The sequence below is a fragment of the Hyperolius riggenbachi genome, chromosome 5, assembly GCF_040937935.1.
Source record: "Hyperolius riggenbachi isolate aHypRig1 chromosome 5, aHypRig1.pri, whole genome shotgun sequence".
NCBI lineage: Eukaryota > Metazoa > Chordata > Amphibia > Anura > Hyperoliidae > Hyperolius > Hyperolius riggenbachi.
In genome coordinates this window covers 103,813,633-103,838,727 of record NC_090650.1, presented here as the reverse complement: position 1 = coordinate 103,838,727, position 25,095 = coordinate 103,813,633, and the positions used below count along the sequence as shown (strand labels likewise).

At 43.7% G+C, this 25,095-nt stretch overlaps 2 protein-coding genes across 3 annotated transcripts in view; both read left to right on the top strand.

Annotated features, from left to right (window-relative positions):
* FKBP14 (FKBP prolyl isomerase 14) overlaps positions 1 to 14,082 on the top strand; it is a 41,304-nt gene extending 27,222 nt beyond the window's left edge. The window contains exons 3-4 of the mRNA XM_068236085.1: positions 5,659 to 5,786; positions 12,412 to 14,082. Of these exons, the coding sequence (XP_068092186.1) occupies positions 5,659 to 5,786; positions 12,412 to 12,570 (287 nt within the window). The 3' untranslated portion in view covers positions 12,571 to 14,082. The remainder of the gene's footprint in view (positions 1 to 5,658; positions 5,787 to 12,411) is intronic.
* A 7,772-nt stretch (positions 14,083 to 21,854) lies between these two features.
* Positions 21,855 to 25,095, top strand: part of SCRN1 (secernin 1) — a 44,185-nt gene continuing 40,944 nt past the window's right edge. Inside the window, exon 1 of one of the 2 annotated variants that reach the window (XM_068238672.1) lies at positions 21,855 to 21,971. The gene's annotated coding sequence lies outside the window, so the exon portion shown is untranslated. The remainder of the gene's footprint in view (positions 21,972 to 25,095) is intronic. The other variant, XM_068238671.1, reaches the window with a different exon arrangement.

The window sequence follows — 25,095 nt, the reverse complement described above, 5'->3', positions numbered from 1 at the left end:
ATTCGCTAATAACTTTTTCACTATGTATCACAGCAAATTGATCAATACCTTGTTGTGTTTTTTTTTTACACTAAATGGGCTTTTTGGAGGCTATTTATTTTCAGTAATACCTTTTCTTATGTAGTTTTAAGGGGAAAAAAAATGAAAAATACACTTTTTTTTCCCAATTTCATCCCCTATAGTTTTAAAATAAACACTGCTAATGTGCATAAAACCCATACATTTTATCTGCCTATTTGTCCTGGTTATCACAAGATATAAATCCTCTCCCTAGTGCAAAGTATGGGGACAATATATTATTTGGAAATAAAGGTGTATTCTATGTTGGGTTTTTTGTTTTCTCATTGCATACTACCAATGAATTCAAGCCCTTATTTGCAAATATAACAGTAGTGCACCCTCATAGCATACATATTTAAAGAGTCCCTAAGGTAACTATTTATGCATTATTTTTTCAAGTCTGTCACTTTTGTTGTTTTTTTACAAGTGTTTTTTATTTTGTACAGAGTATATGGAAATAAGTTGTATTGCTTCTCATTGTTTGCCAAAAAACAAAAATCAGATGACACATGCATAATCTCTCAAACAACCCAAATTCTCTTCTCTTGCTTGTCACGGTTAAAATGATACCCTATACACATCATCAGATAGTGTTTTGGCCACATAATACACTGTTAAGGTAGCCATACACTGGTCGATTTGCCATTAGATCGACCAATTGACAGATCCCTATCTGATCAGGGAGGGATCGTATGGCTGCCTTTACTGCAAACAGATTGTGAATCGATTTCAGCCTGAAACCGATCACAATCTGTTGAGCTGCTCCTGCAACCTGTCCCCCCCCCCCCCCCATATACATTACCTAAAGCTGGCTCCGGGTCCTCTTCTCAGCGCTGCACCGCATCCCAGCATCCTGCACCGCATCCCAGCGTACACTGTGTCACTCCGTGACCAGGAAGTTCAAATAGAGCGCCCTCTATTTGAACTTCCTGGTCACTGGAGTGACACAGGAAGTTAATGTACGCTGGGATGGAAGCAGGAACAGAGCGGTGCAGCGTGGAGAAGATGCCCGGGAGCCAGCATCAGGTAATGTATACCTGTATCGGATCGGCCGCCGCTAGCGACGCGCTCCCTACCCGCGGGCGATCGACGGTAATTTCCCGCACTGTGCGATAGACGGACCGATCCGATTTCGGGAGGAAATTGGATCGGCGGGTGCGTTTAGCGCGAACGATTGGCAGCAGATTCGATCCCAGTGATCGAATCTGCTGTCGAAACGGCGGCAAATCGAGCCAGTGTATGGCCAGCTTAAATCATGAGCAGCACCAATAGTCCATTCTTTCCTAGCAAAACCCCTGGAGTCTCAGAACATTGGATACAGGTCATAAATGATACCATTCTGAAAACTAGAGAACCAGACCTACTCAAATATACATATTTTGTAACATTTGCACTTGTGCGGTTTTGCTGAAATTGCACCGTAACTTAGAAAATTGTATTTTTTTTATTTTTTTTACTTTGCCACAAAAAAACAATTCAAATCACCTATGCATAATCTCCTAAAACACCCCAAATTCTCTTCTCTTGCTTGTCACGGTCAAAATGATACCCTATACACATCATCAGATAGTGTTTTGGCCCTTTTTACCAAATGCAACAATGTACGGTAATTCTTTCTTCTCAAAGCCCCAGGAGTGTAACCATTCAATAAAAGACACAAAAACATTCTGAAAACTAGAGATCCAGACCTACTCAATTGCAAATAGAATAATTTAAGTGAGGCCCATATCACTATCTTTAACACTAATGAGAAATCCATTGGAACTCACCATTGCTGGTCTAGCAGGATGGAGACAATCCAGAGGTCATATGCCAAGGCAACCCAGTGGTCAGAAGATGGGGGAGGTCTGCAGAGAAAAGTCTTGTGGCTAACACTCTCGCCTTGCAGCAGAAAGTCCAAGTGGGAATAAACTATTTGGGAGTTGTAGGAGTATTGGGTTTCCTCTAAGCTTCCGGGTTACCTCCCACACCCCAAAAAAAGGTGGTAATGTTAACTAGTGGTAATTGTGAGCTCATTTGAGGGACAGTAAGTGGCAAATAAAAGTAGAGAGGAAAAATTTAAAGTCCAGTGAAAATTTAGGAAGAAAAAGGAAGAAGACTGAGGGAATGATATGCCTCAAAGCAGCCGGCAACGCAGAGTCCCGGCTGTGAGAGGCACTTTGGGCAGTGGTATCTGCTGTCACTCCGCCTCTTATTCTTGGTGCACACCCGGCATCCTTTCTGTGGCTTCGCCTTAATTGGGTTCGGGGGGATCAGGGCAGGAAAAATGTTTTTCCCCTTAGGCGAACTGCGCCATCCAGTTGCATTGGATTGAATTCCTCCATAAGGTTTCGTTGATCAGCGATCTTAAAGCTTCTCGCATAAACGGGAGGTAGCTGTCACTGTGGCGTGTCTTTTTAGAAAGCACAAATGCTTTGTGCATCGCTATCTGCGGGAGGTTAAAAAAAAAAAACGTTTTTTCGTACCAGGCCCTTTTCTTTTTTTTTTTAAGTAGGAGAGCATTTGGTCCGCAAGGTCCACCGCACCCATATTTTTTTTGTGTAGTCGACCAGTGCCACTGGCTTCTCGATCTGCTCTCTGGAGGTTGTGACAGGAACCACTTCTTCATTGTGAATGGAAGTCGGGACCATGACGCCTCTCTTGTCCCTGAATTTTACAGCCAGGAGCTCACCACATCTGAGACTGTGCATTTCCCCTTTTGTTGACCACCTGTGGTGGGAGGCCTATGCGGTTTGGCCTCACCGTCCCACAGGCACCAGTTTCTGCAGAATATAAAAACTTGAAAAGGGGAATGCTGGTGTAGAAGTCATCCATGTATACATGGTAGCCTTGGTGGAGGAGTGGGTTGGCTAGTTTCACCACAATTTTCCCACTGGTTGGCATGTACGGTGGGGACCCAGATGGCTGTAAATGGCTATCTTTTCCCTCATATAGCAAAAAAGCATATGTGTAGCCACTGCTGCTCTCACATAACTTATAAAATTTCACCCCATACTTGGCAGCCGTACTTGGGATATATTGCTTTATCCCTAATCTGCCATGGAAGGGTAGGAGGGATTCATCTACTGCAACGTCTCTCGGGTGTACACCTCACTAAATTTTGTACTGGGGTGGGTAAGGATGGGCCTCAGCTTAAAAAGCTTGTCATGGGCAGGATCCTCTTTGGGGACATTGTCTGAATTATCAGAAAAGTGCAGGCATTTCATAAGGGCCTCATAGCGCTGCCTGCTCATGGAAGCTGGAAACAGGGGTGTGCTGTGCATAAAGTCCTTAGACCAGTACATTCTTATTTCTGGCAGTTAGACTATGCCCATGTGTAGTGTTAGTGCCAGAAACACCTTTAGCTCAGGTATGGTGGTGGGCTCCCATTTTTCAGCCAAATATCAGGTGGGCTTCTGGGCAATATACTGCTGTGCAAACAAATTAGTTTGCTCCACAATGTGCTGCAGCAAATAATCACCCACAAAGAGCTGGAATAAATCAGCAGGCCTAAAGTTGTCAGTGGGCACTGATATTCCGCTTGCCCCTGTAAAAGTCGGGATGTTGGGTGCTACAAGGTCATCCCTCCTGAAGCGGCGAGACAGCTGCCCAACGCTCTCTGAACTGTCAGAATCTGACTCAGAGCTGCTTGTTGGGTACCATTCGCTTCCCAAATCGGCCTCACTGCTACTGCTGCTGCTCTGCTGGAGGAAGGCGGCTGCCTCCTCAACAGAATAGTTTCCTCGCCATAGCAAGCAAAGAGGATGGCTGGAGGGATGGATAGACCGCTCGATCAACAACAGAAAGAGGGGTTTTGGGTTTTTTTGGGTGAAGATGAAAGGAAAGAATAGAAAAGTATAGATAGAAATATCAGAATAGGGGTAGAAGAGAGGTGAAAAAGTACAGAAAAGTACTAAGAAGTACTAAAATAAAACCAAAAAGCAGTAAATGGCAAAGGAGAGGGAGGATAAGGGGTTAATAAAAAGTATGGGGTTAAAATTTTATTTGTAAAATGTAACAATCCTACCACAATTAGTCTTTCTCCCTCACAGCTCCTGTCACCTCTGAATGCTGATTGACAGCAGTCTGAGGTGATGGATGAGCTGGGAGGGAGAAAGCAATTTTGTTTACTGACACGCTTTAGACAGATCATTGTTACTGGCTTGTAACAATGATCTGCCTTGTTACTGGCACTTGATTGGCCCAGCGAACATGTGATTCCCTAGTCCAATGACTAAGTCGCGGGACCCGATGTGCGCATGCGGCAGGAGCACGCCGGCTCGCACACAGCGGCAGAGTTACAATGTAACTCATTAAAACGTCATGTTGCCATTAATGGCGGCGAACATGACATTTTAATGCGTTAGATTGTCTGTAAATGTTTAAAGGAATCATCAGCCAAAGTAATGTAATTCCGATTTACTTGGTGCTTTCTCCAGCCCTTCGCAGCTGTCTGTCCCACGCTGACAGCTCTCCACTCGCAGCCACCGGCCCGGGGTCCCCGCATGATGCAGAGGACCACCTCGAGGTCGTCCTTACTGTGCCTGTGTGAAGCGCCATCAATCAAGCCCACGTTGTCCGGCGTACTGTGCAGAACTGCACCTGCAGAGTACGCCGTGGGCTTGACGCAGGCACAGTAAGGACGACCTCGAGGTGGTCCTTTGCACCATGCGGGGACCCTGGGCCTGCCACTGCGAGCGGAGTGGTCAGCGTGGGACAGACAGCTGCAATGGGCTGGAGAAAGCCCCAGGTAAGTAAATCTGATTTACATTACGTTGGCTGATTCCTTTAAGGGGAACCTAAACTGAGAGGGATATGGATGTTTCCTTTTAAACAATACCAGATGCCTGACATCCTGCTGATCTCTTTGGCTGCAGTAGTGGCTGAATCACACACCTGAAACAAGCATGCAGCTAATCCAGTCTGACTTCAGTCAGAGCACCTGATCTGCATGCTTGTTGAGGGGCTGTGGCTAAAAGTATTAGAGACACAGGATCAGGACAGCCAGGCAACTGGTATTATTTTAAATGGAAAAATCCATATCTCTCTGTTTTTAGGGTCCCTTTAAAGCTGAATGCCACCTGCAATTTATTTCCCAGTCCCTGTGTAGGTTTTCAGATCATATGACCACATTTATAGAACAGGATTTTTATCTGCAGAAGAGTGATTTGACTCAAAGGCTAACATTTAGGCAATTTCACTGACCAGTGTCCAGTGTTGCCAACTCATCCCTTTAATTACTGACACATCTAAGTTATACAGGTTCTGAGGCTACTTACACATAATCCGTGCCTTACCTGCATCTACCTAACCACGAAACCTGTATAATTCATATGTGTCAGTAATTAAAGGGATGAGTTGGCAACACTGCCAGTGTCACACAATCTATTTAAACCTGTGTTCGAATTTGGCCTTTACATTGGCTGAAAAAAATCTTCCCTTCCCGCCCTAGATTTGCCATGAGCTGAAACAGGGAAAGATAGAGCTTCATTGTATTGTACAGCATGTTGTGTTATTCTGACCAGCATTTTTTTTTTTCAAGAGCTTTGTGGCCATCTGTCCATGTAACTAATCCCAATGCATGAATGTGACCTTCACCCATCTGTACTCTCTCCATAGGGAAAATTCCCCCAGAGAGCACGTTAATCTTTGATATTCATCTTGTGGAGATAAGGAATGGACCACGATCTCATGAGTCCTTCCAAGAAATGGATCTGAATGATGATTGGAAACTGTCCAAAGACGAGGTAAAAGAATTTAGTTTTGAAGAAGAATTCTGCATAGTACTAAATTATTGATGCTCAAGTTATACCATATGTTAACATTTTACAATTACCTTATGATGGCTAGAGTGTACCTGAGGCAAACTTTAGGTAGAAAAATACTTACCTAGAGAAGGGGGAAACCACTGGATCCTATAGAGACTTCCCATGCCCTCCTCTGGCCCCCTGTTGCCAAACGTGAACCCCAGAAGATTACAGACAAGGGCTTTGTCTGTAGGAACCTCAGGGCTGCACTCCTTTTCAGGCACAATCGCAGTCATACTGCACCTGTGCGAGTAAAGCCACACCTGTGCAGAAGGTCAGAGCTGCTTGTGCACAAACTGCTCTGTGCTACGGTGCAGGCACGGCCATGCTCATGCAGTTGCAGCATGGCCACACTTGTGCCAGAAGAGGAGCATGGCCCCTATGTTAAGGAGGATCCCAGTCAGCGGCAGAGGACAGCGTGGTAAACCTTTGGAAGATCCAAAGGCTTTTCTCTCCTTAGGTAAGCATTTACTTGTGTGTTAATGGTGTTTTTTGTATGTTTTTGTTTCACACTGAGGCTCAACACACACCATACAATCTTGGTTGTACAGATTTACCAAATCTATGTAGTATAAGAGCCAACAGATTAAAAATACCTTGAATGATTGATTGGATAAGCTCTTATACTACATGAAAGTGGTAAGATTAAACAACCAAGATTGTATGGTGTGTGTTGAGCCTGAGGCTATAACGCAGTCCACCAATGTTAAAGGACCCTAAGGATAACACATCAAACTTTCTGAAGACAGCTATCTTTATACCAGGCCTGCCCTCTTTAATTAATTCAGATAGCTTCTAGTGGATGTGGCTTACGCCTGTCGTCCAAACTGAAAGGTCAACCTACCCTATCCAGTTGTCAAGCAACCCTGGCCAGTAATCCTGGATTCCTTTTTGCCACTTGTGTGTTGACATCTGCACTTGATGCAATCGGGTCTATTCAGAGTCCTTTAATATCATGTGTGATGTTGCCATTTGACGATTTTGGACGACTGAAGTGAGCGTGATATGGAGGCTGCCATATTTATTTCCTTTTAAAAAGAACCCAAGGTGGGTTCACGCTGTGTGTTGACAGCTCGGCATATGATTTATGGGGGGCAAGCAGAGCGCAGGGGGGCCTGTGGGGGGAACTGTATGGCAACAGAGGTTGGGTATTATATGCAGAACCAGCCTCTGTGTGCTAATAGCATTCTTAGAACCCACCTCGGGTTCTCTTTAAAGAGACTCCGTAACAAAAATTGCATCCTGTTTTTTATCATCCTACATGTTCCAAAAGCTATTCTAATGTGTTCTGGCTAACTGCAGCACTTTCTACTATGACAGTCTCTGTAATAAATCAATGTATCTTTCCCCTGTCAGACTTGTCGGCCTGTGTCTGGAAGGCTGCCAAGTTCTTCAGTGTTGTGGTTCTGCTATGAACTCACTCTTCCTGGCCCCTCTATGCACACTGCCTGTGTGTTATTTAGATAAGAGAGAAGAGAGAAGCTGCTCTAATCAGCTGGATAAATCGTCCTCTGAGCTGGCTGGGCTTTCACATACTGAGGTATTACAAACAAGGGCAAAGCTGTTTGCAGAAAGAAAAGAGCAGCCTGAAACTTCAGTGCATGGGGGAAAGAAACACACAAATGATCTCTTGAGATTCAAAAGGAATGCTGTATACAGCCTGCTTATGTATGGATGTATTTTCTATGTGTGGACATACTGTACATCAACCTACTTCCTGTTTTGGTGGCCATTTTGTTTGTTTACAAACAAACTTTTTAAAACTGTTTTTAACCACTTTTAATGCGGCGAGGAGCGGCGAAATTGTGACAGAGGGTAATAGGAGATGTCCCCTAACGCACTGGTATGTTTACTTTTGAGCGATTTTAACAATACAGATTCTCTTTAAGCAATACCAGTTACCTGACTATCCTGCTGATCCTTTGCTTCTAATTCCTTTAGCCATAAACCCTGAACAAGTATGCAGCAGATCAGGTGTTTCTGACACTGTCAGATCTGACAAGATTAGCTGCATACTTGTTTCTCGTGTTCAGCTTCCATATCCTTCTCAATTTAGTTGTCTTTATTGGCAAAAGTTTTTATACAAAGTAGAAGTACTTTCTACCTGTGAGAACTTTCTGTTCTGTCATGTCACGTGATCCATACTCCATTGACCTTCTGTTTCCCTTGTCCTCTTTTAGCACCTTACAGGTAACTCTGGGAAAGGGACCCCTGGTCTGGTAACCTCTTGCTGTTCTTCTTCAGTATGAAATAATGTGTTGGGGGGGGGGGGGGGGCATTTCATGGACTGCCGCTATCCTGCTTTCTCACAGTGCTTCCTGGAAGTAAGCATGGCCAGCAGGCTGCCACTGACCCTTTTCTCTTCTTATGGGAGGAGCCATAGTCATGAAAGGAATCCTGGCAGTCTGCTCCAAAAGTGCAGATCACATGACTGTTGTAACGTTAAGGAACTGAGGTGTTTTGAAACTAATATATGATATGAAGGTAGGCAGCTCTCCAAGAAAATAACTTGAATTGGGCTTAAACCATGTCTCGAAAATTAATGTGCAATGCAGTTTGGCCACCTTTCTCTGTAGCAGATCAAATGACTGTAAAGTAGTTTAAGCCTTCCATTGTCATCACTGCCTGTAATGCAGCTGTCAAGACTCTTCTTCTCATTACTGCTGGTGGTGGATTCTACATGACGCATGAAACAGAGGTGTAATTTCCTTCTGAACACTGTAGCTATGGAAACCTTAACGCCTGTTTTAAATGACATGCTAAAGAATTCTGCACCTGACAGGGAGGACGGTTCATTGAAGCGTTGTTTGGTAGACCTTTGAGATGCTAGAGGTTTTTGGATAAAAGGCAACCATAACTGTCCACCGATTTTTGCCATTGACCTATTTTACATCTGTAATTCCACATCCTTCATCCTCCCTTCACAGCTTCTTGAACGTGTTTGGGGAGCACTTTTCACACAAAAAGATTCTGTCGTCATAGGTTGTCTTTCCTACATTTCAAGTGTTATGGGGGGGAAATGTTTTGCATATCTGCAAGGGTCAGCTGTGAGCAGTCTGGCCTATAACCTAAATGCCAGTAAAACGCAGTATTTAACCCTCCCTAGCTTTCAATTTCTGCAGGATTTATGTGCACAAAGTGGTTCAATTAAGTTTCGTGAAATATTTGCTTGCAACTTACTAAAATCTGTGAAGCATGGGTCTAGTATACATTTTGAGTATAATAAACCGTTTCAAAACAAAATCCTATTAAATTAAAATTTCTAAAATAAACTTGTGAATCACAAATAGAAAGATCCTCCTCAAATATGGATGAAGAAATAAATCTACAGATGCAGAAATAAATACCATACAGTTCCAATACACCAGGCAGCGCCACCTATTATGAAAAATATACTCCTTAAAAGTCACCAATGTTTACAAAACAGTGCTGTGAGTTTGCTGTGGAGTGTCCCATCCAATGGAAATATAGTAGTAATGTCCACTGCGCTCTCACTTCATTCAATATGACCTAAAAACACAAAAAGATCCACATTGTGTAATCCTGTGTTGAACAGTCCATGCACTTCTTCAAACCATGCAGTGTGTACCAAGTGCTCTCACTCGTGACACAATCACCCATAATCAGAGAGGCTCACCGGATTATAACCACCTCGTTTTTCAGGTGGATCTCTCACTCAATATTATGCTTCACTAGGGAACTTCAGTGAACCATACCGCAATGCTGGTATAAATCTTTTTAATTCTTCATAAAACTTCAATAAAAACTTCATTGTGCAGTAGTACTGTCAAGATCAGCTTACAGACATGCTTCTCGCGTTATCTAATAACTTACAAGCTCCACAGAGATAAAAGGCATGTCACAAGCGGTGTTCCTAGGGCCCATCTTTGGCATGAACATGGCTCCCAGGTGGCGTCCCGCTCTCTGAACTCCCCACGCTCCCAGGACTTTCCCTTCTCACACCGCCGCAGCCTCCAAGGAGTAATTGTGTCAGACGTACTGGCTCCGCCCTACGCATTTCGTCATTGACCAGTCTCATCGACAGCCCCGATGAGTCTAGTCGATGGTGAAATGCGTAGGGTGGAAGACAAGCACATCTGACTTAGCTGCTTCCAGTGGGTGGTGAGGTGCCATGAACAATGCCGTTGGGTCATGCTTAGGCATAGCTAAAGGTCCAACATGCCAGATCTTTAGGGATTGTCATTGGGCCACTGTACACACTGGTCTGCTGCACAACTCTTAGCCATGGTGGTTATGATAGTCCGTCACGGCCGAGTTCAGACCAGTGTGGCAATAAGTGTCATTCTCTGTACAATATACAGTATGGTATTAGATTCCAGAAGTTATGTGCTACTGCCAGTAGGTGGTGCACATACACCATTATAACCCTTTCCAGGCCAGTTTTCAGCATGGACTAAGCTAACTCCTCTATACTGTTTGTAGCAAGTTTTTTTTTTAATGAGTCAGCCTCGTCCTTACAACCAGGGAGGCTACCACAATGGTGTGCTACATAAAGGCCTGTATGTAAATTTGCTTTGGATAGAACTGAAATTTTTCAACATTTTATCCTTACTTTTATAAAACACTAAACAGAATAGATATGACAATAGGACATTGCAGCCTGTCTCTAGCATAGAGTATTGGCCGGTTACAGATTTTCCTACCTATGTCTCTCTACCCATTACATAAATCAAATGGGAGTATGTTTGAGAAACGGGACAAAATCTAAAGTCTGTTTTAGAAGAACAGTCACACAACTTCAGTTAGGGCTATTAAAAGGGTCCTGTTTTAGCAAACTGGCATGCCAACACCTGGTTATGCTTCCAGGCATGTTCACTAGAAGGCCAAGGGCCCCTTGGTAGCTTTTAAAGGTTTAAATTCAACTTTTTGTTGACATGGTCAGCTGTATACATTGCATGAATTAAAGCTGCATATAAACTGCCTGCCTTGATTCTGTGCATGTGTGGCCCAGCCTTACTTTTGGCTGCTTTTATTATGACCATCCCATTATTCAAGGGAGTTTTTATACACTATTGCTACTACACACAATAATCTCATAAATGTGTTTTAGGTAATGTGGCCATAAGCTCAGATCTTTGCCCACTGTGGTAAACAAACAGAATCAATCCATCTCCAATCTGAATCTGATCAGAGTGATTGGTTTCATTTAGTTTTTGCACACTGATGGTGGAATCTATTAAAAAAAAATAAATCAAACTCTTGCATTGTTCAATACACTGCAACGTTATGGGCCATTGATTTACTGCCTCTCCCCAGGCATGGCTGATTGCCAGAAATTTACCATAGTGTTGTCATTTTTATTGATTTTTGATGTAAATTGATTGAAATGTTTGATGCAGCTTGTTGCATCATAGATAAAAAAATGCTGGCAATACGCTAGATTTGATCACTACAATCAAATCAGTTGGTAAAGATCAATGCATGCATGACTACCTTTTTTTTTTTTTTTTTTGCTTTAAAGGGAACCTGTACTGAGTACAATTATTTAAAACAAACTCATGAGGTAACTTTAATTGAACATTACATAGTTACCTTGCAATCAGTTCCTCTCAAAAGCTCACCATTTTCTTCTGACAATAATCCCTTCCAGTTCTGACAACATTTTGTCAGAACTGAAATATCAGTTGTGTCCATGTTTCCCTATGGCTCAAGTGGGCGATGTTACAGTTTAACTGTGTGCTCACCAGAAAGCTGTTATGGAGTAATGGCCATTTTCAAAATGGAGGACAGAGAATTTAATTGATCACAGTGGACGAACAAGACGCAGGAGAGGAGAAAGAGATTGATAAGTAGAGTACACGGGAGGTAAGTATGACTTGTGCATGTTTATTTTGACTTTTAATTTTCAGTTCAGGTTTTCTTTAATGGACAGCTGAAGTGAGAGGGACATGTAAGCTGCATTAATATTTCCTGTTAAGCAATCCCAGTTGCATGGCTATCCTACTGATCCTCTGCCTCTAACCCTTTTAGCCATAGACCCTGTACAAGCATGCAGCAGATCAGGGGTTTCTGACATTGTCAGATCTGACTGGATTAGCTACATGCTTGGTCCTAGGGTTATTCAGACACTGCTGCAGCCAAATAGATCAGCAGGACGTCAAACAATTAGTATTGCTTTAAAGGAAATAAATGGCAGCCTCCATATTCTTTTCACTTAAAAGTTGTCTTTTTTAAAATCTTTTATTCCCTTGGGCCTACTGGTTGTATCCCGAATAATAAAAAACGCAACCTCTCAGGAATTAAAACCTCTATTGGGGCCTGTACACACTGCTGCACTTGCCCTGCACTTTTAAAATCGTATGTGTTTTTTTTATTCGCAAGGTCTTTTGAAAAATCATGAAAATCGTGAAGACCTGTACACACTGGTGCGATGCGATAATTTTATTTTCATAAAGACTTTGCGATTTAAAAATCGCATGCGATTTTAAAAATACAATGCAAGTGCAGCAGTGTGTACAGGCCCTAACTGATTACTTTGATCTAGAAGCCTTTCTGTCATGATCAGAGGTATAGTTTCCTCACTGATTTTCATTTCCTCCACCAGGTAAAAGCCTATCTCAAGGCAGAGTTTGAGAAGCATGGCGCTCCTATGAATGAAAGCCACCATGATGTCTTGCTTGAAAGCATATTTGAGAAAGAAGATGAAGACAATGATGGATTTATATCTGCAAGAGAATTTACATATGTTCATGATGAGCTTTAACTTTTTAGGCTTTTTTTTTTTTTTTTACTCATTTGAAATTCATTTGTGAAATTTAAAGCGGAGAATTTCAGAGAACTTGACTATGTTGCCCAACAACAGGATTATAACTTTGTGATATATTGTTGGTTGCTTGCAGGGGGCGGCGCACAGACACTAACCAGTATTTCTCACCTCTTGAATGAGGCCTTCTGTTCTTAATAAAGTTTTTGATATTCAATGGAGCGCTGCTAGAGTACTAATTCTGTAGGCCTTGCCATTACTCTTATCTTGCAAGCATTAGTTAATTCTCTTTTTCGAATATGTGAAAACAAACTACTAAAGCAATCTCACAGATGTCAGATGATCAAGATTCGAGGTACTAAAGGAAAAAAATGGAAATACTAATTCCTCTTGGTTCTTGGAACTTCGAGGGTAGCTTCATACAAGACAACAGATTACGTCTTCTAGATTAGAAGTGGAAAGCCATACACTGGCTGTGTGCCCACACTTCACAGCAGTTCATTTAAATGGTAAATATTGATTGGAAGGTATACTGTCTAGAGCCCATCCTTGGGATGTGTAGATGGCTTGTAACTTTGTTGCATTTATTCACCATGTTGGAAACTGTCTCCCTGGCAGTAAATGGTCTGGGAAACAGTTGTACACTTTAGCAGCCTAAACCTTACTTATTCTTCAATTTGAAGTGGCAGCACAAATCAAAACCTACATCTGTTGAAGCATTTTAGATCTTTTGGACTTTGTGAGGAAGGTCTCTGTGCTCTGTCCCAACAGGAAATGTCTTACAAATTTTTACTATAGCCCCGATTTTAAAGTAAAATGTATGCAAAAATGAAACTCCTTTTACGGTAGTCAAATCTGAAAATACTGCAAGAGTGATCTCTGTGGCTCAGTCTCAGCCTCAGCGATGTGTAGAAGCTAATTCAGTCTTCAGCATGCCAGTGTGTGTCTACATACAGGACTGAATTGTGTGAGATTGTGTACCGACAACACAGATTTGTCATAAACTGATCTTTACTATATATGACCTGGCTTACAGCATACACAAGAAGCAACATGCTCCTTGCTGGGGATTTACTAATGGAGAACCCAAATCCTGAATTGGCCATCAAATCAGGTGCAGAGATGCTCACGTAGTGAAAGTTCAATTTAACTTTTTTTTTTAATTTTGATGTAGTACAGCCTTAAATATATTCCAAATGACTGTTAGCCATTTATTGACAATCTTATGTCTGTGGGCTGTCCTGCAGAAAGCTGTGATCATTTTTTTTTTCCCCTAAAACCGTAAATTTTAAATTCATGCTACCAAACTAGAGCCTGCAACTCCAGTTGTGCATTCCTTTTTCTCTTCAATTCCTAGCCCATATTGGGTATGGTGGGAAGAGGAAAATCTAGTAGCAAACTGTGAGGAATTGAGGAAAACACGGTAAGATGTGATCATTCATCATGACAACCATGATGAATGTCCTTTTTTTATTAACTTGCTGATTCAAATAAAGTGTTATGTTTTCTCAAGTCTGGTATTTTTACTTCTATAAGCAGTCATATAACTGAACTATTTTTAATCTGATTTTGGACTATGCTGTGTTTTTGTTTCCCCCTAAATAAAGGAACCAGAGGTAAGATATATGGAGATTGCCGTATTATTTCCTTTTAAACAATACCAGTTGCTTGACAGTCCTGCTCCATTTTTCTAGTCAGTAGTGTCTGAATCGCACACCAGAAATGAGCATGTAGCTAATCCGGTCAGACAACTGATCTGCATGCTTGTTTGGGGTCTACGGCTAAAAATATTAGAGGATCAGTAGGACAGCCAGATAATGGCCTCAATTCACTAAGCTTATCTCCTGTCTTTAATAACTCTTCTAGAGTTGTTACCATGGTGATAAGGCATGTAGTATTCAGGAAACATTTTACCTACGGCAAACCTAAAGTTAACTGTTCTGTCTTTAAGTTAACTCTTTAATCCTTAAAATAACTCCAGAGTTAGACAGGCTGTTAATTAACTGCGTGTGAAAATGACTACAGAGGAGGTAACTTAACTACAGAGGAGGTGAATTTAACTACAGAAGAGGTAACGTAAGGAATGAAGAGATAAGATAACTCTTACTGTGTGGAGGTAAGTTTTCTCTTGCTTTATTATCTCCAACATGATCTTAGTGAATTGAGGCCATTGGCCTTAATTCACTAAGATCATGCTGGAGATGAGGCAAGAGAAAACTTACCTCCACACAGTGAGAGAGTTATCTTATCTCTTCATCCCTTAAGTTACCACCTCTGTAGTTAATTTACCTCCTCTGTAGTTATTTTCACCTCCTCTGTAGTTATTTTCACACGCAGTTAATAGACAGCCTATCTTTAACTCTGGAGTTATTTTAAGGATTGAAGAGTTAACTTAGACAGTTTTGGGTTTGCCTGAGGTAAAATGTTTCCTGAATACGACATGCCTCATCACCATGGTGATCACTCTAGAAACGTTATTAAAGACAGGAGATAAGCTTAGTGAATTGAGGCCATTGTGCATTGTTTAACCTCCCTGGCAGTACGCAGTTTGAGGCTGCATCCGCTGGAGGATTTATTTTTTTTTGCCAAAAGCACTTCGCTAGCTAATTGTCACCCAAGCTCCCCGGCAACCAACTAAACCCCCCCCCCCCCCCAATCACCACCGGTAATATTTATCCCTCCGCGATCCCACGAGAGACGCAGCTTTATGATCCAGCTTCACGATCCAGCTTCATTGTCGCTATGGCGACGATTAGACATGATGTCATGCGCAGTCCCGATCCTCCCCATAGTGAAGCCTGGAGCTGATTGTGAGGCTGCACCATTGCGGAATCCCTGGGGGGTACGTATTACGGCGGTGATCGGGGGCGATCGGTGGGGACCGGAGGCACTTGGGGGACATAATTAGCTAGCGAAATGCTAGCTGAAGAGTATTGCACAACTTTTATTTTAAAAAATCCTCCCGGGGCCATGCGATCCCCTGCGGCGCCTTACACTGTGTCGGGCTTACCGCCAGGGAGGTCAAAAGGAAATAAATATGGCAGACTCACCTTTTGGTTTTCTTTTGTTTTCTACTGTGATTGGCTCACAGTGATCACAGGCTTAGGAACCCATTAAACAGGCTTGTATTTTGAGATGGTTACCAGCTGCAAAAGGTTAAAGTACACCTGACGTAAGAGGGATATGGATGCTGCCATATTTATTTCCTTTTAAATAATACCAGTTGCCTGACAGTCCTGCTGATCATTTGCCTCTAATACTTTTAGGGTGAGACTGGTGAAAAGGGCACCAGAAATGTGGGTGCTGCCATAGGCTGTAATGTGAATTGCGGCTATAGGGGCACTCGGTAATTTGGGTGTTGACAAAAGTGCAATCCAGGGGCCAGCAACAGCTGGCAGCTGATTTACATCTTACCCCTGAATCCATGGTGGCCTGGAGGAGGAAAATTGATCTACACCACTGGGACATTTTGCAATACCAGGGTGAGACGTTTTCAGCTTCACCTTGCACCCAAATTTCCCGGTGCCCCTTTTACATATATGCCTTTTAGGGTCCTTTTTACATTCATGCGCTGCAGTAGCAGTGCAATTTGGAACAATGGCACATCAGCGCACCACACGCTATAATCGCGGTGCAAATGAAGTAAAAGAATACATGTGACTTCCAGTGCATTTCCTGGAGTCACGGGGTAATGCACTTCTGCTTGATTGTTTTGTTTTTCTGCGGTGTCTGAAGCACTTCTGGCTTTAATGGTCGCTACGATGAGCTGCGGCATGGGGGAATACTATGACACCACAACAGTAAGTGTAAAAGGGACCTCCGCCATAGACCCTGAACAAGCATGGAGATCAGATGTTTCTGACGAGCTGTTGCTTGTTTTAGGTGTGTCATTAAGATACTACTGCTGCAAAAAAAGATCAGTAAGAATGCCCGGCATTGTTTAAAAGGAAATTAATATGGCAGCCTCCATATTCCTCTCAGTTCAGGTGTTCTTCAAAGCCCAACTTCAGGCATAGATGCTTTCCAAGCCTTGTTGAGGCACTTATTGGCAGAGCTTGTTTTATGTGCTTGTAGTAGCAGAGTATTGGACAGTGTTCGCCATCAGGCAAAGCCAGTTGTTTTGAATCAGGATGATACTACTTATTGTCCCACTTTAAAATATCCATTGAGTAAGCTTTTAGCATAAAGTAATAATCCTGGGAGTCTGAAGAAGGTTTTAGAAGATACTTGATAACCTGATGTCAAATTACAATGGTGTATGTGTTACAGCCAGAACCTGTAGTCTGGCCATTTCAGGTTCTGGCCGGTCAAAACTAGAAGTGGCCTACCTACCTATAGTAGGGCACCTACCTATGCCTGCCTACCTATACTGGGTCTCCTACCTATGCCTACCTAACTACGGGGCACCTACTTACCTATACAGGGACACCTACCTATGCCTACCTATACTAGGGCAGCTACCTACCTATACTGGGTCTTCTACCTATGCCTACCTAACTACTGTGGCACCTACTTACCTATACGGGGACACCTACTGATGCCTACCTACCTATACTAGGGCACCTACCTATGCCTACCTACCTATACTGGGACTCCTACCTATGCCTAGCTAACTACTGGGGCACCTACCTATGCCTATCTACCTATACTGGGACACCTACCTATGCCTAGCTAACTACTGGGGCACCTACCTATGCCTATCTACCTATACTGGGAAACCTACCTAAACTGGGACTCCTTCCTATGCCTACCTACCTATACTGGGACTCCTACCTATGCCTATGCCACCGATCCACAAACTGCTTATCCTCCCGATACTCCGAGGGTTCTCTGTAGGATCTGAAACCCTGTGCGATGTAACCTGCCTCCTTGTATTTGAGAGTGGTGGCAGTCCAGAAAAGTTTGGTCTCTTTCTCACAGAGGCTCCCCAGCCTCAATTCCAACACCATAGTCACTACCTCCCTGCAGTGTTGCCAACTCATCCCTTTAATTACTGACACATATGAATTATACAGGTTTCGTGGCTAGGTAGATGCAGTTAAGGCACTGAGTATGTGTAAGTAGCCCCAGAACCTGTATAACTTAGATGTGTCAGTAATTAAAGGGATGAGTTGGCAACACTGCCTCCCTGTTGGCTGGTGCAGGACTTGCACTGTGGTCGAAAATAGAGCTTGCTTGGTGCTCCAGCGCGACCTTCCGAGACACCTTGACTGATGAGTGGATAGTCCAAGGAGGAATCACTTTCACTCCCTGATTCTCTTAGTTCCACGTCTGGTGTACCCCCTTCAGCAATCATGAATGCGGCCAGTACTCTAGGCTGCAGGTATAATTTTAGTACACAAAAGGAGATTTGTGCCTGGCACTCGGTAATTTTGGGGGGGGGGGGGGGGGGGGGAATAGGTCAGCTGCTAGTCCTTTAAATTCAGTTTTGATTGAAATTTTATGGTGTAGTCTTTAGATTCCATTAGGGACCAACGTGAACAGCTGAGCTGTTTGCTGCCACTGCATTCTTACTACAACTGCTAACCTCTCATCATTTCTATTGCCTTTTGTCCAGTGAACAGCCTGTTTAAAAGGCAGGTATGTTGGCTGCAGGAACATATTGTGTTAAATGTTATTACAGTAAGTTTTGAGATTAAAGAAAAAAAAACATGGAGTTTGTAAGCACGATGTACTTAAAGGCAACATAAACTGAGATGGATATGGTTGTATCCTTTTAAACAATTCCAGTTGCTTGTCAGTCATGCTGATCTCTGTTACTACAGTAGTGGCTGAATCACACACCTGAAACAACTTCTAACTACCTGCAGCTACCCTGTTCCCACACTGCCCTAGAACGATCCTCCGGTCCCCTGCAATGTCTGAGTTTCAATTTTGGCAATAGAGCCAGTCGCTGAGGACTGCAGTACTGCGCGTGTGCAGGACGCTTCCGGTGAAGAGAATGTGATCGAGGATGCGGAGGATCGTTCCAGGATGGCGTGGATACAGGGTGGCTGCAGGGGGCTGGTAGAAGCCCCATGTAAGTGAAACTATTTTTTTTTTTCAGGTTAGTTAAGGTTCCCCTTTAAGAGAACCTGTACTGAGTAAAAATATTTAAAATAAACACATGAGGTAACTTCAAATGAGCATTCCATAGTTACCTTGCCATCAGTTCCTCTCAGAAGCTCACCATTTTCTTCTGAGTTCTGACAATAATCCCTTCCAGTTCTGACAATATTTTGTCAGATCTGAAATATATCAGTTGCTGTCAGTAAAATATCAGTTGCTGTCAGTTATAGCTGAGAGGAAAACTGATGTGCCAAGTAATGGCCATGTTTCCCTATGGCTCAAGTGGGTGATATTACAGTTTAACTGTGTGCTGACCAGAAAGCTGTTATGGGTAATGGCCATTTTCAAAATGGAGGACGGAAAATTCCCTTGATCACAGTGAACAAACAGGAAGCAGGACAGGAGAAAGACACTGAGGAGTAGACTACATGGAAGGTAAGTATGACTTGTGTATGCTTATTTAGACTTAATTTTCAGTTCAGGTTTTCTTAAAGGGAACCAGAGAGGAACGGGGGGTTGAAAAAAGAAAATGATTTTATACATACCTGGGGCTTCTTCCAGCTCCATAAGCCTGAATCGCTCCCACGCTGCCGTCCTCAGCTTCCTGGATCCGCCGGTACCGGGCCCGTCACTTCCGGCGGACGCGGCCAATTGTCCGCATCACAGGGGCTCCCTCCATACATGTACGCATGCGGCAGCGCAGTAAGCAGCCACATGCGTATCTGTATGGAGAGAGAGCACCCTGTAATGCGGAGAATTGGCCGCGTCCGCCGGCCGACTTGCCGACTCGCGGCAATGACGGGACCCGGTGGCGGCGGATCCAGGCAGCGGAGGATGGCGGCGTGGGAGCGATCCGTGCGTATGGGGCTGGAGAAAGCCCCAGGTATGTATATTGAATCCTCTCTGGTTCCCTTTAAGGGGACTAGTTGTTACACAGCAGGCTGGAGAGGAATTCATAAAGGTACTACAGCATACAATTATCTAACACAGTGTTTCTCGTGTCCTCATGACTCCCCAATGGTGCATGTTTCACAGGCAACCCAACTATGCACAGGTGAGGTTACGGTAATTAGTGTCTCAGCTACATGGAATCCACCTAGCTGAGACATTAATTACCCCACCTGTGCATAGGTGAGGTTTCCTGTAAAACATGCACCATTGGGGAGTCATGAGGACAGGTTTAAGAAACACTGATCTAAAGCATACATGTCAAATTGCAACCATCAAATTTGGCCCACAAGTGGTTTCTCCACTTTGAATTATGTTGGGCCCACTCTCGACCACCAGCAAAGCTATATTGGGGGTGCAACTCTAGATCACCAGGGAAGCCAAATGGGGGAGGGGGAATGCGCTAGACATCAGGGATTGGTTTAGTGGTGTGAGGGGGGATCACTAAACACCAGGGAACTGTTTAGGGGTAGGAGGGGATCGGGGCGTATCTGGGTAATATAGCGCCTATGGTAAACACTGAAATTGCGCCCTCCCCCCTCCTGGTCAGAGCCCCCTTTCCCTCTAAAAATAGCATCCTTTCTTGTGTACATGTGTTATGGTTGCCTGTGTTTTTTGGGTCTGGATATTGCTGAAGATACTTCTTTGGAAATGTCTCTTCTTATTTCCTATGTGTCCTCTTTCCTAACACTAATCCATGTGCGTACTACATATATAAATTAAGTAACCATGTACCCCAGATAACATAATTAATCTGATATGAGAGACGGAGAGCCATGGGGGCAGGCATGGTGGCTCAGCACAGGGGTAGGCATGGCACAGGGGAAGCCAAGGCGCCCATAGTGCTGTAGCGCCCATGGCACAATCATGCCTGCACCCCTCTAGATATGCCTCTGGGAGGGGGATCACTAGACACCTAAGAAATGTATAGGAGAGGGAGGGGGCCACTAGAGACCAGGGAACTGTATAGGTGAGGAAGAACCACAAAACAACAGAGACCTGTATGGGGAGGAAGGACCACTAGACACCAGGGAACTGCATAGAGGAGGGCCACTAGGGCACCAGTGAACTGTGTAGGGGAGGGAGTGGGCCATCAGACACCAGGGAAATGTATAGGGGAGCAGAGCCGGCGCTACCATAGAGGCAAAGGAGGTAGCTGCCCCAGGGCCCCAGAGCTTGTAGGGGCCCCTAGTGGCTACAAGAGGAAAAAAAAAATTTCAAAACGGCTTTATAGTTTTTGAGAAAATCGATTTTAAAGTTTCAAAGGAAGAAAAATACACATTTAAAAACCTGCCGACTTTAAAACCCTAAATTTGCAGGATATGTTAAGGAGATCATTGGGAATAAGAGGAAAAAACAATTTTTCAAAAAGACCTTATAGTTTTTGAGAAAATCGATTTTAAAGTTTCGAAGGAAAAAAGTATACTTTTAAATGCGGTAAATGTCACTTTTAGTCGCAAACCTAACGGTAGTGTAATTTTACATGCATCACAAGAAAGCGCAATAAATTTCCTGACGGGTTTCCAGGGAGTCTATACGCAGCCGCAGCGCTTTGGCCAGGGAGCGCTATACAGCCGCAATATGGCTGTATGAAGATCCCTGGAATTTTTTCCTATTTTCCCATTTTTTTTTTATGTTTAGAGTGTGGGAATTTTTTTTTTTTTTAAATGATGTGGGGTCCCCCCTCCTGAAACTTTTTAACCCCTTGTCCCAGATGCAGGCTGGGATAGCCAGAATGTGGAGCTCCGACCGATTGGGACTTCACACCCTGACTATACCAGCTGCAAAAAAGGTCCCCTAATGCCGATTTTTGTTCCGGGGTATATGTTGGGGGGGCCCCCCAGGTTTATTTTGCCCTGGGGCCCCATTGTTGCTTAAACCGGCCCTGTAGGGGAGGGAGGACCACTAGATACCAGAGAACTGCATATAAGAGGGCCACTAGTAACCAGTGAACTGTGCAAGGGAGAGAGGGGGCCATTAGACAGCAGGGAATATTATAAGGAAGGAAGTTGGCCTCTAGACATTGAGGTTGGCCCATTTTGTATTTTAGTTTAATTAACACTCCTAATTAAAGCAATGAAAGATGTGTGTACATTCAGTTACGTTTCTACAAGTCCTAGAGTGCTGGAATGTAGCATCTTGCTAGGTGGTGAAATGGCAATGCATATAGAGATAGAGCACAGAGCAGTAATTCTCAGCATGTCAGGCATGTGGAGTCAGCAGCGCTGGACGGAGGAGGTGGAGGAGGCTTGGCTGCAGCCATCAGATGCATTGCGCGGAGACTTGTGTGCATCATCAGGCTGGCAGTCTGGTTGGGAGGCGGTGCTTGCCGGGTACAGCCACATCGGTACAGCAGGCTGAGCGACTCAGTGTCGGTGTGACTCGGTGTCCGGGGCCTGCACGAGGTGAGTACCGGCTGGGACTGGGTGTATAGCAAGGAATAATGTGCAGACGCAGTGCTGTCTGTATGATGATGTGCCGCGGGTGGTGCCTAGTAATGATTAGAATGCTCTGTGACTGATGAGCAGCACTTATCACATGTAATTATACTGAGCTGTGCATTGTTGCTGAGTTGATTTTTATTGCTGCAATAATGTGTCACCTGCCCCGGATATGGCAATAATATGTCCTACCTGTGTCCTCCAAGCTGGAGGGCTGAATGTACCCCTCCTCTTATGTCCACGTATGAGCACTGCATTTCCCATTAACTGATATCCATTGTACAAGTAGGGAAATGCACTTTTTATTGGCTGATCTGTAGAGCAGTCTCATGCAGGATTTTACTCAGCTGTCTGATAATTCAAGTTACAATGCAGAGAGGCTGTACAAAATATACCTTTATGTTACTTGTGATGTTAGTTCAGCTGGTTACTGAAAGGTAGTGAAATGTTAAGTTTTTTTTTTTTTTTTAAATAATCTGCAGAGTGCAGCTGTAGCTTAGGAGCTCTGGGCCCCGGTGCGAGTTTGATTTAAGGTCCCCTTAAAGGGACACTGAAGCGAAAAAAAATATATGATATAGTGAATTGGTTGTGTACTATGAATAATTACTAGAAGATTAGCAGCAACGAAAATATTCTCATACTTTTATTTTCAGGTATATTATAGTGTTTTTTCTAACATTGCATCATTCTATAATATGTGCAGATTACACAACACTCAGCATTCAAAATGAGTCTTTCAGAGCAGTCTGTGAAGTAATGACCTCTCCTCTAGCAGAGGAAAAGTAAATAGTCCAGGAACGCTTGAGATAATAAAAGTCAGATAACCGCCCTCTCCATGACTAACTTAGTCAGAGAGCTTAATGGCTTGTTTGCATAGAGATAACAACTGGAGTTTCTCAACTCTTCCTGTACTGGAAACAATTAGACTGATGTATCTGATCTTAATGTTTTATTTCTTAGCTGTGCTACACATACAAATCATAATATCATCATTTTTTTTTCCGCTGGCCGCAAACTTCAGAGGGTCCCGGCAAGTAGATGTGGTCTGCAGTAGGATGTGGGAGGCCTGTATTAATCTCACAGGTTTTCTTAGAACCACAAGCAGTGGCATAGCAATAGGGGGTGCAGAGCTTGTGACTGCACCAGGGGCCCTGGACATGAGGGGCATACACTGGGCCTTCCTCCAGTCGCTGCATTAGCTCTTTATTGGTGCTGTGCTGGCAATGATCACTTCTAAATGTGCTTTGAATAGTGCCAATCATTAACCACTTCTGTACCAGCAGTCTCTGCCCCCTTAAGGACCAGAGACTGCTGGCACGGTAAAACGCAGCTTCCCGACGAATCGCCGCCGCTCTCGCTAGTCACAACGCTGCCCCATCGCCGCGGGCTCCTCTCTCTGCCGTCTCTATGATGGCAGAATGCTGACAGCCGGTCAGGAGACACTTTTTTATTGGCTCCTGACGCTGTCTATCAATGCGTTAGTCCGGAACCAGTTAACAAACCGTTCGTTTTTCTCTGCTTAACCCCTCACTCTCACTGTTTATCTTTGGAAGGAGAATTTTGGTGATCTCTATCATATGACTATTACTCCTCTCCTGCATCCCTCTCTCCCCTTGTGCATCCTTCTTTCTCCCTTTGTACCCCCATCAGTCCCCCATGCCACATTTGCCCCCCTGTGCCTTCTTTTGTCCCCTTGTGCCTCCTTTTGTCCCCTTGTACTATCTCTGCCCCCCCCCCCCCTTTCCTCATTCAGTCCCCCTCTGCCTCCCCTTTTCCTCCTGTGCCTTCTTCTGTCTCCCTTCGTGCCTCCTTCTGTCTCCATGTGCCTTTTCAGTCCCCCTGTGCAACTTCTGCCCCTTGCACCTCCCTCTGTCTCTTTGTGCCTCCTGTCCCACTGTAGGAAACAAAGCAAGCGCTCACCAATATGGGCCGCATCTGAATGACTCACCACCTCATATGCACCGCTTAAATAGCTCAAATACACACTCAGCAATCAGACAGATGCAAAACATATGCAAAAACTAAACTAAATACTTACCATGCAAAACAGGATAGCACAATGGGTGCTGCTAGCCTGGTAGTTACAGAACTGTGGATACAAAATATAGGTAAAAGGCTGCGCATCCCTGACCCAATACTGTACAATTGAATGGTTAATCGCTGTGGCGCACACCGCCCCCCCTGGACTAAAATGTACGCCCGCATCCAAACAATGCAATACTGGTCTATGGAGAAATTTTAGCTTCCATCATAGTTTTGCATGCAAAAATATAGATATACTGGACATCTGCACCAACGTTGAGGTAAATCTCCAGAGCAGATGTCCTAACACTAAACTGACCTAAGTTAAAAGCAAATGTCTTTACCCTGGCAGCTGCTATGCTAAAATGTGTAACTTACATTCAATACAGACAGCAGGAAACAAAGCAAGCGCTCACCAATATGGGCCGCATCTGAATGACTCACCACCTCATATGCACCGCTTAAATAGCTCAAATACACACTCAGCAATCAGACAGATGCAAAACATATGCAAAAACTAAACTAAATACTTACCATGCAAAACAGGATAGCACAATGGGTGCTGCTAGCCTGGTAGTTACAGAACTGTGGATACAAAATATAGGTAAAAGACTGCGCATCCCTGACCCAATACTGTACAATTGAATGGTTAATCGCTGTGGCGCACACCGCCCCCCCTGGACTAAAATGTACGCCCGCATCCAAACAATGCAATACTGGTCTATGGAGAAATTTTAGCTTCCATCATAGTTTTGCATGCAAAAATATAGATATACTGGACATCTGCACCAACGTTGAGGTAAATCTCCAGAGCAGATGTCCTAACACTAAACTGACCTAAGTTAAAAGCAAATGTCTTTACCCTGGCAGCTGCTATGCTAAAATGTGTAACTTACATTCAATACAGACAGCAGGAAACAAAGCAAGCGCTCACCAATATGGGCTGCATCTGAATGACTCACCACCTCATATGCACCGCTTAAATAGCTCAAATACACACTCAGCAATCAGACAGATGCAAAACATATGCAAAAACTAAACTAAATACTTACCATGCAAAACAGGA